The 15,302-nt window shown below is 47.8% G+C and overlaps 1 protein-coding gene across 1 annotated transcript in view; it reads right to left on the reverse strand.

Annotated features, from left to right (window-relative positions):
* Positions 1-1,478: 1,478 nt before the first annotated feature.
* The window catches only part of B9D1 (B9 domain containing 1), a 31,653-nt gene continuing 17,829 nt past the window's right edge, over positions 1,479-15,302 (reverse strand). Inside the window, exons 5-7 of the mRNA XM_068114974.2 lie at positions 5,500-5,562; positions 5,309-5,376; positions 1,479-3,235 (exon numbers count right to left, since the gene is read on the reverse strand). Of these exons, the coding sequence (XP_067971075.1) occupies positions 3,081-3,235; positions 5,309-5,376; positions 5,500-5,562 (286 nt within the window). The 3' untranslated portion in view covers positions 1,479-3,080. The remainder of the gene's footprint in view (positions 3,236-5,308; positions 5,377-5,499; positions 5,563-15,302) is intronic.

Raw genomic sequence — 15,302 nt, forward strand, 5'->3', positions numbered from 1 at the left:
ACACTGAAACGATCAGGATAAATGTTAAAGTCGAGAGTAGAGAGAGGGGGGTTAGAGGAGTGGGAGTGGGGGGCACCAACAGCAGAGTTGAAGACCAATTTAGAGGGACAAACAATGCGTGTGGGGAGGAATGGGGGCAGGAGAGGATGCACGGGGTCGACAAGATGGATTCAGAAGGAAACTTTCAAGAGGGAAAACTTCCCATGCCTCCTCCTCCCCCCCCACAGCCCTCTCCCTCACACAGATCTTCCGATGTCCCTGTTCTCTGCTGTTGTACTTGTGTGGTTTCCTCTCTCTCCCACATCTTGCCTCCCGCTCCTTTTATTGTATGTTTTGTGTGTCCGTTTTTTTTTTTGATTGATGTTAGCTCTTACACGAGCTTCGATCTTGTATACAAAAAAAAAAAAAAAAATGGAAAATTTGGAAGGAGGAGGGATTGGGGTTAGTGGGGGGGGGGGGGGGGTAGAAGGGGTGGTTTAACGTGTGAAGAAAAGACTATGGTTTTGAATTGGGGACAATCAGAGATGGTGGTGAACACCTTTCTTCAAAACCCAGAGGGAAGAATGAGATTGAAGAGAACATGGAAGTTGCTTCCACAAGTAGGAAAAAAGGAATAGATGTGTGGAGGTGAGCAGTGATGGTGGATTTTGGCAGCTGGCATGACCTGTCCGACTGCAACAATACCATTCTTCATATTTCCAAAGGTCATACAACAACATAATTAAAAAGTAAGCGCCATATTGAATCCATTCCGCCGTTGTATACCGAATCCTACCACTCCATACCTGCAATGGGCCTACTTTATAAAGCATTGCTGTCAAAAGGAAAGATTTTATTCATCAATGACTCTGCGTCTATCCATCACAACCATATAATAATGTTGAATGTATTCGGGCATTATCATAAACTTGGCCTTTTGTACTCAGTGAAGCATCGTTACAGCACCATAAGTTGTTATACTTACACAGCGGAAGGCATTGCGTTTTTGGGTTCTTCGTCCGGCTGTATCTGTGCGTGCGTGTCCGTGCGTGCGTGGAACATACCGCGATAACTTGTGAATCACTGAAGGGATTTAGACCAAACTTGGCACAACTATGGACTGGGATACAAAGATGAACTGATTCAGTGGATTCAACAGGTCAAAGGTCATGGGCCCTTTGAAAATCATTTTGCAGATCATAACTCGAGTTAGAACCATCTGCAGTTTTCTTTCTTCGACTTATCTCTCTTTTCCCTCTTGCACACTCTATCTCAAGTGACCAATACTTTTTAATGTGACCTTTAATTGGGATCAAACGTAACAGAGGGTTGACATCTAGCGTGGGTGCATGCCTATCCATCGATGCATCCGCATCAAATTCTATTTTACTTCGACTATAAAATGCCAAGCCAGCCCATTTCAATTGTCTACGAATATCATCAATCACACCAACTGGACAAATATTGCTTCCAAAGTAAACAAAATTATTGACAACTGGTATTATTTTATTGTATAATTTATCAGTGGGAGCATTTCGATAAATCACAGTCACATTTGGCAGGTGCAAACTTCAAAGAGTTCTGACTTGAACTTTTGTCCTCTGCCCCTCCCTATTCCACCTACAGGCGCTGCACGACGTCATCGCCAGGCGCCGAAGGGGGCCCGGCGACGACATACGCCCAAAGGGTGTACTCAGTTTTCACTCCATTTGTTTTCTTTATTCCTTTATTTCTGGTTTGTCCAAGTTTGTCCAAAAATAACCAAGTTTGACTTAAATCGCTTCAGCCGTTCTCAAGTATCACATTTTTATCAGACAAGACAGGTTTCACATTTATCGGTGAAACGGTTTCAGAGAAGGGATTTTAAAAAAATATCGGCTTTCAAGCTAATATGGCTGCCAAACCACATGACATATGACATCAAAAATGTACACTCTGCATATGTATGAGTAGAGGATCACATCTGTGAAGTTTCATCTTGATCGGATAAAGTTTGTTTTTCTATCCAATATGGCTGCCAAACCACGTGACCTATGACGTCATCATTTTCCAACTATATGCAACAATGATGATAGATGATATTTGTAAAATTTCGCATAGATAGGGTAAGCGGTTTCAGAAAAATAATTATTTAATATTTTCCTTCAATCCAATATGGCTGCCACACCATGTGACCGATGATGTCATAAATTTAACATTTCAATACAAATGGATCATCGATCATGCGCATGCAATTTCAGATTTTTACGATATGACATTCCATTAAAACATTTTTGGCTGGTCTACAACTTCACCTATGATGTCATCATTATCATGCTTTTACCAAGTTTCAAATTTTTCCATTCAGCAGTTTCCGAGAAATACTCTTTAATTATTTGCGTTTAATTCAAGACGACTGCCAAACCACGTGATCTATGACGTCACAATTATCACAAAAACATTCTGCATGGACGTCGCTCCTACCCTGAAAGTTTCGTCTCAATCGGACATGCGGTTGCTGAGAAAAACGAATTTGAAAAAATCTTGGATTTTTCAAGTAATAAAAACTTATAAGCCTTCATCATTAATTTTATGTAAAGAGTGTGCGTGTGTATTGTGGTCACCCATTGCTCCAGCAATAGACAAGTGGTGCGGAGGTTGTAACTTGGAATCCAGCCCAAGGCAGAAGGGTTAAGGATTTCGATTCTAACCTTTGGAAAACTGAGCTACTGTCAGGAGCAACACGCGATTATCAGATTGTGATGAAAAACACCCCAACCCACAAGTCCCCACAGTATAAGCTGCGGACGGAGGTGCGAGTGCATTCCGCAAAGAATAACCTCGCGGCTTAAAGGAAATAAAGTAATGCTGTAGAAATTACATTTGGTCCCAAAGAGAAATTGTTACAACAAAACACTATGTCTGCAACAATTGTCAAATCGCTGTTTCAATGTGCATTAACAACTCGGCCCGGTTTGTTCGTTCGTCATACTCATATTGGACCAGGTTGGCCGTATGTTGCAAAGTCAGTTACGAGTTTGGCCACACGCGTGCACCATTTTCGAAGGACTGTGGTTTCGCCACTGATGCAGTGCCCCCTTGTAACATATCCTGGCCTCGATCTAGGACAGAGAGGCAGCACCAGCGCCTGAGGATCCAAAGCCTTCGACGGACATGTGAGGGAAGGATGATGTTGTCTCATAACCTAGTTTCTTCAAATCCTTTGTCACAATGTTGAAACAAACTTGAACGTGGCCTTGTGAACGCACCCTGGTGACTGGCGAGGGAGACAGGAAAATTTCTGTTAACCCGCTGCACTCCATTTTCATGAAAACAATGACAATGTTATTTCCATAAGCAAGTTATTGGCTGTTCAGTAATAATTACAAAGACAGATTGATACATCTGGCCAAAAGTAAACTACTCTGAGTAGTAAAATATGGAAGGGTGATAAGAACCAAGAGTTATATGAAAATGCCACAATTAAAGGTGAATACAAAAGAGGAATAATAAATAAAATAGTCATCAGCACATCCTGAGTGATGCAAATTCAAACTGGAATGGCATTCGGTGGAGTGCATACCCCCGCCAGGCTGAACAGTTAAAGATTTGTTCCCACTGATCCTCACCAAAATCTAATCAATTCGTCCCTGTCACACACCCAACATGTCCACCAAGTGTTACGGGGACCTCCCCTATCCCCTGGTCTCGGTAAACCTGCGAACCCCGAGAGGGTCCCCAGCAGAAAGATATGTTATCCTTGGTTGAAATCAATCAAACCAATAATGAAACCACACCAAGGGTTATGAACGAACAATAATATATTATAAATCACACCGGAATCACGACACAAATAATAATAGCAATTCACCCTACAATCACTATTTTAAGATGGTACCACCTTATCTTGTCCTTTAACCCAAACTCACAGCACTCCCCCAATGTCTCTGTACCCCTCCAAGGCGAGGTCGATTCGCTCCAGCGATCGTTGGATCAATGTCCGATCACAATCAATTGAGGCGTGGTCGATCGAAGCAACCTATAGGTCACGTGGTCCAACACCCAGCACAATAGCGGTGGAATGGGAAGTCTCCCAAAGATGCGCTCCGACGTACACGTTTGCGGTTCAATCAGCGAGTCTCTTTATAATCCTCAAAAGCCACTTTCTTGCACCGCCGTCCCCGGCAACTCACCGGGGAATAATGCCCGGCCGACGCGACAAAAACCTTTTCACTGTAGGTAGCGCACGTGGCGAAATGGCGGACGGCTTTCACTCGAGCCGGGGCTTTGAGGCAAGGATACTCCGGAACCTCAATGCAGATACCCGACTACCCAGGCTCCACAGCACTCCGGCGATATCACCTATCGCACGAACTTCCTTTCAAGGACGCAAAGTTCACTCGCACTGTACGCTTGACCGCTCGGTCCGGAGCTTCCACAAAAACGTCTTTTCACGATCTCTTCACGCCTCTTCTTCCTCGCTCCACCTCTTCCGGTGCCCTATCCGATTTCCGGCATCATTTTTGTCATGAGCGCTTTTAAACCTTTTAACCACAATAACCCTTACTGAGAACCAACAATAATAACAATAACAACCATAATTAGGGCCGAATCCGTAACACATGTTTCGTGCCAATCAATCTGTAACTTTATTTAATATCATGATTTCATATCATATCACGCTTTTGGCCCCATCTTTCAATGGTCAAGAATCACTTTTTAAAAATTCTGGTATCCGGATCCGGAGATTCACCAAACTCGAACCAATTCGTTCTCATCACACTCCCAACCTGTCCACCAGGTTTCCTCTGAATATGTCCATAACTGTATTCAACACTGTAACACTGCACTGCATGTTGCCATCAACACTGCATTTTCTGAAAACATCATCACCTGCATGGAGAGGCCCTCACGATCGCCAGACTCAAATCCGATTTAGCATACTTGGGCTTCCTCGTAAGGTGTGTTTGTGGTCGCAAAGTCACCTGAAAATCTATTGATCAACTGGAGGTGGCCCTTCGTGGCCGATGGATGACGCAACACCACGCAGAAAGAGATGGGTCATACAATTTGGTCATGATACGTTTACAAGCTTGTGTTGAGGTCAAGAGGTCACACATATTATTAAAGCCATTTTTTGCCAACGTAAAATTGTCCGTTACAATTTGTAGACTGGCGTCGTAGCCAATTTGGGCATTTGTTTCAAACAACCATCTTTTTTTGCATAATAACTCAATTTTGCCTTCCATTGACGTCATTTTTGTTCATGGAGTGGATGGTACAATGTGTGAGGCAAGTAACAATTAAAATTTTACAATTAAAATACTGATGGACTACATTTAAATCTTGCCTTCACGTCCTTCACCACGTGCAACAACTCTCAGGTCTGTGTATTCCGGTCTCCGTCCTTTCAACCAACTGGACCAAACAAAACAGGCACATACATGATGAGCGAGATCAATTCACCAGTTTTACCCAAACTGCCATTGAGAACAACGAATGAATTGGATTCCATGATGAAATTGATACGTTTGCACTTACCTCATTAACCTCTGCAATAATGACGAAGACTCCGGAACAAACATGGGAACGGTTCTCGTGTGCCTGCAAAGTGAATGAAAGTTCTGCATTTGCAAATTTGGCTTCTAAGCAGCACAACCTCAAAAAAGTGAAAGCCTTTATCATATGGAACCAAAATGTCATCCTTTGTAGCCCCGTTTTTAATAGTGTTACATAACCCGAACCATGCAGGTAACTGTTGGGTGCTAAGGGTGCCCCATAAACGGTGCTGAAAGCCCATTGATAATTTTGTGTCATTCAATCGCCATATGTGCCATGATGAAAAAAATCTAAAGGTTGAAGGCCTCAGAGGTCCCCCTTAAAGGCCTCAGAAGTCTCACTTTCGTGTCATAGAGAATTTCACAATTATGGGACAATGCCATATTATTACGAACATTACTCACTTTACCTGTGATGCGTTTGCAATAATCCCAATGAACGTGCAATTGTGGCTTTATCTCTGTGAGGAACAAGCCTATCTGGTTCTGAATACTGTTATGTCGGTAGGGTAAAGCAATATCGAGAGTCAGGTAGATCTGAATAGGTAACATGCTTCGACTGTCGCGAAAGGGAATCTACCTGTAATAAGTTGTGTGTGTTTAGTCCGGTTTGTCGGGTTAAGATGTCTGCTTGTGAACATACCAGGATGTTCGAGTGTTAGATAGTTTAGTGATTAAAGATAACAGCCCCTGTGTGTCACACCTGGTAATCAAACCTTTGTCCTTTATGGCAATGCACACCAACATAGACACTTAGATAGGCCCTTAGTACAACATTAAATAATTCCCTTCCCTGACAAGGACTTCGGAAGAAAACAGGCAAGAGGCCAGTTCGGGGCACCGCCGCATGGCCCGCAGCCAGCTACACCTCCGGCAGGCCTAGCACCATAGAGTGACACGAGCTATCGCCACGCTACAGGGAACGAGTGATTGGTTGGCGCCGAAGGCGCGAACCTCAGCCAATCAGCGCCGGAGGCACGAGGACGCAACTTAGGAGGGGATTGATTGGAGGAAAGATGCTGGAACGTTCGGGGAAAGACGAGAAGCTTCGGTCTGACGTCACCAGGTGAAGTGATATAAGGGGGGCGCTGCACCGATTCGAGAGCTTGTTCTCAGAGACGACATTGAGGCCAGCTCTCTTAGCCCGGTTCGTGCTTGACTTGGATCCTTCTCTTCCCTCGTGGCTTGGATCGTGCTTCGCACTGCGCTTGGCTTGGACTCCTGTTGGCTCTGTTCCTCTCCTCGACGCTGTTCTCTCCTCCTGCAATCTCTCCGTGCCTGTCCCTTTGTGCCTCGTGTTGGAGACCGACCTTGTGTGGAGCTCGCTAGCCTGCGTTGGACGCGTGGTGCTTTTGGTGCATTGGACACGTGGTGCTTTTGGATTGGTGCTCGGAGGCAGACGGAGGGAGCCACGTGGGACGACGACAGACAAGACTACAGACGTGATAAGGCCGCACCCACAGAACATTTTGCATTACACGACGAGACAATTCTTTTCGTAACTCATTCCTGTGTCTGTTTCTGAAGTGAGGTGTGTGGGATCCCAACTTAGGACTTTTATTTCGTATCGCATTTCCCTGTCCCGACTTTTGCAAATAAACCCTTGTATTATTTTCCATTCCCTGCAAATCTTGTGCCGTTTGAGTTCGTTCGCCTTCCACAGGTACACGCTTTTACCGCAGCTTCCACTTTCCTTCTTCCTCCCGCGTTTTATAGCCGAATCCGTGTTTGGTCGTCGCCTCAAGTAAATCCGTTCTGGTCCATCCGCGAGCCCTAGTGTTAACCGAAGGGTCTGCGCGACAATACTTTGTACCCCATGGCCTTTGTACAATACAATACCCCATGGCCAAGGCACACCATCTATCAAGGCTGTCCCATTAGCACACACATGCACCTCAACCCAAAGGCTGAAGCACATGGTCAATCAAAACACATGCATCCTGACCCCGAAGGGCCACAATGCATGGTCATACAATTGGACCCCTCCTCCATAGGAGTGAGTCCCCATGACTTCAACACCATGCCGTTCTCATCAGGAGGGCATACTGCAAAAAATCTAACCAATGAGGACCAAACTCGTCTATTAAGTTGATCAAGGCACCTCCTCGCTTTAATGGTGAGCACCAGCCATGGATTATGTCTCACACGGTAAAAACCGCATAACCCGCAAGGAACCAACAGCCTGTCTGCCACACAGACCATCGTTCCCGCCAGTGCAAACCAAAACCAGGGGGTGCGGTGCGATCGGCGGAGATAATAATCAACGACATAAGAGCGTGACGAGCGCTGTCTCGATCTCCTGTGGACAGAAGTCCGAGAACAAAGCGTCACCTCCGTCCCGGAGGCCTCAGCCCGGCCACTCTGTCAACAGACAGAGATTGATTCTTTCATTCATTCATCATATATCTATATATATATCTGTGAGAAATAGTAGAAACTCCACAGTACGAGCAGGGCGTCTCATTTGCATTGAATAAATAATCGGGAGATTAAATCAGACGTGGACGTAGCTTCAGGACTTCGATCTTTAATTTTTGACAAGCTTTCGACCAACAAAGGTCTTCTGTGAGTCTACAAAAACAGCAGGCATGTATATCAGTCAAGTATGTATAGCAATATGTGTGTATGTGTGATATGTGTAGAAAATGCATACAAAAAGCTTTGGCGTGGCTCTTCCTTTTGAAGGTCATTGTAAATATATATACAGACTTGGCATTTAATATGGAATATTTTTTTTGTGGGGGTGAACTTACTTTTCAAGATGTCTTAGAACCAAAAGTTCATTGGAATTATGTTGAAATTATTCTAGCTTTTGTTAATGTGACCTTTAAAAGAAACAAAACCCACATTTGACATTTCAAAACAAATAAATTGATCCTTGAAAGTGATGTAAACTGATATCGAACTCAATGCAAGGACAGTACTGTGTTAAACTTCTGTACGTTTTCCAGAAGTATCTCTTTATTTTGCACATTAGCCAATTTTTTTTTTAACAAAAACAAAAGTTAAATTACGACTGGGATTACGGACAGTAAAATTACAGTTCAGTACTTCGTGTAACACCCACGAGCATTCAGGAGAGCACGTACACATTGAGGCATGCTGTTCACGAGATTTGCCAAGGTTTGGACAGGAATGGCTTGCCATGCATTGACAATAGCCTGCTGAAAATCACGCACAGAGGCAGGCTGCTGGTCCAAGTGGTCGATTTGACGCGTTAATTATGCCCACAAGTTCTCTATCGGATTCATATCCGGAGACATGGCAGGCCACTCCATATGCTCTACACCACGGTCAGCAAGAAAGTGTTGGATCATGCGAGCACGATGAGCCCGTGCATTGTCATCTTGGAAGACAAAGTTTCCTCGAAAGGCTGCACGAGCAAATGGAAGCAATGTTTCTTCCAGAATGGCCCTGTACTGGTTCAGGTTTCCAACCAGAACAACCAGGTCAGTTTTGCCCCCTGCATGAAAAGCAGCCCAAACGGTCACTCCACCACCTCCAGCTTGGACTCTTGGCACTATACAATCTTTGCTGTAGGCTTCATGCACTTGTCTGCGCACTCGGACGCGGCCATCTTGACGATAGACCAGAAATCTAGACTCGTCACTGAAGATCACGTGATTCCAGTGTCCTGGCTGCCATTGACGGTGCTCTCTGGCCCACTGCAATCAGCGCTGGCGGTGTTGTCTGGTCAGGCGTGGCTTTCTCAGGGGATGCCTGGCAAGATAGCCTGCTTGAACCAGTCGTTGGTTGACCAGCCTTCTGGATTCAGGCACATTTGTCAGTTGCTGCCACTCAGCCCTAAGCCGATTAGCTGACTTGGTACGGCCATTGCGGACTAACCGGTGCAGCTGGCGATCATCCCGCCTTGTGGTTCTGCGGGGACGTCCTGGCCTCGGTATTGGAGTAGGGACACCCCTCTGAGCATTTTGTTTCAGGATCTTTGACACCTGACGTTGAGTGATGCCATACTGCCGAGCAATAGCACGCTGCTTCATGCCGTAATTTCGTAAAGCCACCACTCCATGACAAACAGCATTGTCGAGTTGACGGACCATCTACAGAGGAAGCGACAATACCTTTTGGAGACATGCAGCAGTTGTTTTCCACTAATACAGAACGCAACAACCCTTGTATACCCGATTGTGAAGCCAATCGTCAAATGTACCTGTCCGTACATTTTGCCACGCCACCTGTGATATAATCCTGTTGTTGACTTCTTGCTGCGACAGACAATCAGTGACATGGTTCTTTTAACAAATAAGTCACCAAAGTGTAAAAGAAACTCACCAGATTGATAAACTGAGTTAAGAAAGTAAACCCAAGTCAAGAAAAAACATATATTCCATATTAAATGCCAAGTCTGTGTGTGTGTGTGTGTGTATATATATATATATATATATATTGTTACGGACACGACTTTGATGTTATGGTGGGCCGAGCGGAATGGCCGCCGTGTTCGCACAGTTTACCCGATTACACTCGAACGTTGGCCAAATCGCGCTATGCTAAATCAATTAAGGAAAGGACACAACGGCTGGGTTAAATGACACGTCACCAGGGGTACAGTTCTCAAGACCTCCGGAGGAGGTTATAATATGGGTTTGCAGAACGTTTAGATTACACGGACAAGAGGTACAGCATAGAAAGGTGGGCACTTAAACACGGTCTTATCTTAGCCCCGACAGACCACAGATAAACGGGACAAGACTGACTCACACAGGGATTGATGGCAGGGGAGGGCAGGTAGTCGATGGCTCAAGGTGCACCTTGGCTCAGGGGCAGAATCGACCCGGTCCGGTCCAGAGATGCGGGAGGTATCTCTCAGCGCTAGGAGGTGACGTTCTTTCTCCAAGCTGGGGGCGCATCTCACGTCACCTCCGGTAAGTGGCTGCGTATATCCAGCGGGGAGTGACACGCCCTCGGCTCGTTAGCTCCGCGCCAGATGGAATCGGTCCGCCGCTTCTTATTGGGTGCGGGGGGGTTACCGGGCTCCGCCCTTGACGAGGAGCTGACAGTCAGCCCCTGTGTGGTAACCCCGTCGGAGCACATGGGCAATGGCGGCTAACCAAGCCGGAGTGAGGACGCACACTCCCCGCGCCGCCGCCGCGCCGCCCCCCGCTGTTGTTGTAGTTGTTGTTGTTGTTGTTGTTGTAGTTCCATGAGGAAGAGATGCGGGGAGGTATTGGGAGGTCCAAAACTCACTACTGGTGCCATACAATCACATTCTGGTGCAACGAAGAGTCAGAATTAATGGAAACGAGTCCTTAACTGACATAGACTAAGAATAACTAGCAAGATGTCCGAAAGTTGTCTACGTGAGATGCGGTGGACCTGGGCACGACATTTAATGGGGGAAAAAGGGGAAGGTCGGTTCTACAGAGTGTTGTTTACAGACAATGGGACTAGGGAATGGGGATTGGGGATAGTTGGGGAGTATTGGGGAAATAGGGGAATACTTACAAGCGGATATGGATGGAGGCCAAATCCCATATCCGCAACATTGCACACTTCTCTACCTCGGGGCGTCCCGACCCGATAAATCTTTACCTACGTTAGTGTGGCACTCAGATGTAGTTCCCTCTACTATTAACTCTACCCTGAGTGCGACAGTTTTACAGATGTTTACAAATGAGTAAATATGTCCCCCTGCGACGTTGCACCCTTCTCCTCACAGAAACACACCCACAGGATAACCGAATCGCGGAAAGAATTCTCAAACTAAACATACAGCCGGTAGGGAGCATTATTTACATAAGACTACACTGATATTTACACTACGATCCAGGACCTGTTTTTGGAGGAATACATGCAGATGTTATGCATAGAGAGAGCACGCATGCCAGCATCGATACACCAACCCACGAGTGCTCTGTGGCCTTACGGCCTTTAATAATGTGCAGAGCACCCCATCCAAGCACCAAAAGCACCACCCCATCATGTACAGTCAGCACCATCTGGTGCACCAAATAAAGCGTTCAACAATCACTGGTGGTGTCGCAGCCGGCCGATGTTCTGCCGCTGGTCTCGCCTTCATGTGGTGCACTTGGCCTTCTGGCTTCTTTCAAAAATAAAGAAAGGCGCCAACCGCGTCCATTTCTGTATTGTGGCCGTCAGGGGGCCAACTAAAAGTGGTTCACCTGTATGGCATAGGTGCCACGTTGACCCATAGGTCCATCCACGGGTGGTGCTTGCCCGCAAGAGAACTGCGGTCCATGGTGGGCGGCCACAATAATTGCGGTCCATATGGTGTATCGATCCCGGCAGCAAGCAGCGAAAGTGCAGGCCCACAACTGCGGAGCCAGCACCTCTCTCTCCTCTCTCTCTGGCCCAAAGCCAGATCCTCGGAGGTGGGAGACAAAAGAAGAAGACAAGTGAGTAAGGTGGTAAGGGCGCAAAAGTGCACGCAACATAAGGTAATGCACACTGGGGGCACATGGGAACCAGGTGAGACAGGTACATTCCTACCGTACGCCCCCCCCCCCCCCCCACCAGGTAACCTACATTGCCCCTCCCTTACCCCTTACTGTATCCACAAAACACAACACTACCCATAAACATCTACTTTACAAATCAACAAACGTCCCTACTGTCTTCCCCGTTCCTCCCATAAACCAAATTCGTCTTCTCTCCCTCCTAACCAATCAAATTTGCCATTTTCAACTCTCATCAAAATTTGCCATCTCCATAATTTGCCATCACAAATTCATCATCAGTCCCTCCTAGGAAGGGAGAGATGGAATCACCCCAATGTCTCATCCACGTCGTGATGCGTCTCACCAATCCACACAGCAATTCTCATTTCCTGCACACAGAACAAAGAAACACAGGTGTGGAGTCATCATCACCACAGGTAAGTGGCTGCGCATGGTGCGACAGGTTCATCAATCCTAACTATTTCCTAAATGACTTTAACAACTTTACATTACCCGGGGTCTTTCTCCTGCCAAACCATTGGCCCTCTTACACTATGGGTTCTAAAAACCAATTCCCATTGACCAAACTGTGGTGCTTTTCAATTTGGGGTCTCACTCCCCCGATTCATCTCCCGGTGCCCTCGCACAATTTCTGGGCCGCGACGTGTAGCTCTCCCCGCAGGTCTACCCACCTGCACACCTCCACCACTGCAGTTGCCTCCGAGCTTACCTGCTCCTTACCCTAACCTAACTACCTGGGGAAGGCCCTCTGGCGCTCTCCCCACTCGGTGCCCTCTCTGGCACTGGGCTACCCGGGTCCGTCCTCCGGATCCTCGGGCCCCACTGACACTAACGGCTCCCAGAGCCCACCTGCGGCCTCACCTGGCCGACATCCTCACAGTGGTGGAGTGCCCAACCAACTACACACACTAACAGGCTACACGCCCAGCCATTTCCACAACACTAATGCACCCATCCGCAATACCATTCTGCAACCGCACCACAAATGCCAATATCCAACCACAATTTACCTATACCCTCTACCTAACACTTACACTACCCGCCCCGGGTATCCGTGATAGGGGTCCACTCTTCCCCCATCCACACCTTCGCACCATGCACACCACTCCGTACCACTTACTCCAACTCTCTCCACACCACTCATTCCAATACTCCATGTATTCCACACACCTGCACTTGCACACCTGTGCTCTCACACCTGGTGCCACCTGCACCCTTCTCTCCCCAAGCGCATTCGCGCTGATCCACAACACTCACTACTCATACACTGCTCCACACACCTGTCCAGTTGCACACCTGTCCAGTTCTCACACAGCATCATCTCATCTAACTACTCCCCTCTGAAACTTGCGCTTCCCAGTCGTCCCTTTAAACTATTGCGCTCCCACGTCATTATCATCCATACTAATCTACCTGCGTCCCCACTACAGGTATCAGTCACTAACTAACCTTAACGTTACCTAATGTCATCTTCGCTAGATCCCTACACACAATATAACCTAACCCACCCGGGCTAGTTTTCACTGCCATAAACCCCATAAACTATAGCTCCTTTGCCCCCCTTATTCAGAGGTACTGGGTCCCGCCTCGGCATCTAAAGCCGAGGCAATCCACGGGGGCGCCTGCTCGCCGGTGTAAGGCCTTATCCGGTCGGCGTGGACGATCCGAGGGAGGGCTCGTGGCCCCATTTTGATCTTAATGACCACGTCACAGATTTGCGACAGGACGACTCCTGGGCCTTGCCAGGGGGAGGTGAGTTTTGGGCACCTTCCCTTCCGCCTCCGGGGATTAAAGAACCAAATCTTCATCCCCGGAGCGTATTGACTCCCCTGGCTCCGGTCGTCGTACCTGCGCTTCATCTTTTCCCCCGCCAGATGGAGTTGGCGGCGGGCGAAGGCATGGACTAGCTCCATGCCTTCCTCTAGGTGACGTGCGTACCCCTCCCTCGGCGGGTTAACCACTGTGTCTGGAACGGGACCGCATAGCAAGTCGGCGGGAGCCCGTAACTCCCGCCCATACATAAGCAACGCTGGACTGCATGCGGTGGCCCCGTGCTGGCTGGTTCGGTAGGCCATGAGCAAATAAGGGAGATGTTCGTCCCAGTCATCCTGACGGGTGGCGGTGAACAGTGCCAGTTGTTGGATGAGAGTTCGGTTGAATCTCTCCACCATCCCGTCGGATTGAGGCCTTAAAGGCGTTGTTCTGGTTTTCCGAATTGACAGGAGACTGCACACATCTTTTAGCAATTTGCTCTCAAAATTTTGTCCCTGGTCGGTGTGCAACTCCTGTGGAATCCCATGCCGGCACACAAATCCTTCCACGAAGGCCTGCGCTACCACCCCTGCTTCTTGGTTGGGGAGGGCATAGGCCTCCGGCCACTTGGTGAAGTAGTCCATCACAACGAGGATGTACTTATTACCTAGGCGGGTGCGGGGTAGTGGGCCTAGGATATCCATGGCCACCTGCTCTAGGGGGGCCCCCACCTGGTGTAATTGAAGGGGGGCCCTCATCCTCCGTGCTGGTCCCTTTTTGGCAGTACAGGCGTCGCATCTCCAACACCAGTCCTGTATGTCGCGCCCCATATTCACCCAATAAAACCTCCGGCATACCTGCGATGTCGTCTTTGTCCTGCCCAAATGGCCGCCGGGGCGGGTACCATGCACCTGTTGCAATATATCGGTCTTAAATTTATTTGGGACTACCACCAGCCAGGAAGTTTTATCAGAGGGAACCTCCACCCACTTGCGATACAAGATGTTATCCTTCAATTCCAGGGTCTGACACTGAGCCCAATATGCCTTTGTTTGCGCCCCGAGGGGGGTGACCTCTTCCCCCTTTGGTCTTTGCCCCAATTTGACCCAATTGAACACTGGCCCCAGGACAGGATCCTCCTGCTGGGCCGTGCTCCATGCTAAAGTTCCGAATTCCTCATCTGCGGTTAGTGGCAAAATTGGCCCTCTCACCCGGGTTGCCCGGACAACGAGGGTCGGGTCCGAATCGCCCAATTGTTCCCTCTCCTCGTGTCTCGCACAAAATTTGCAGTTTTCCCCCAGACAAGGACGCCGAGAGAGTGCGTCCGCATTACCATGGGCCTTCCCGGCCCTATGGGCCACATCAAAATCGTACTGCTGCAACTTTTCCAACCACCTTGCAATTTGGCCCTCTGGTTCCTTGAACCGAAGGAGCCATTGCAAGGAGGAATGGTCAGTTCTAACCAAAAATTTCCGCCCGTACAAGTACGGGTGGAAATGGTTCATGGCAGCCAGCATAGCCAATAACTCTTTGCGAGTGACGCAATAATTTCGCTCGGGCCTACTTAAGGCCCGACTATAATAACCAATCACTC

Source organism: Myxine glutinosa, chromosome 5 (genome assembly GCF_964187855.1).
Source record: "Myxine glutinosa chromosome 5, kmMyxGlut1.1, whole genome shotgun sequence".
NCBI lineage: Eukaryota > Metazoa > Chordata > Myxini > Myxiniformes > Myxinidae > Myxine > Myxine glutinosa.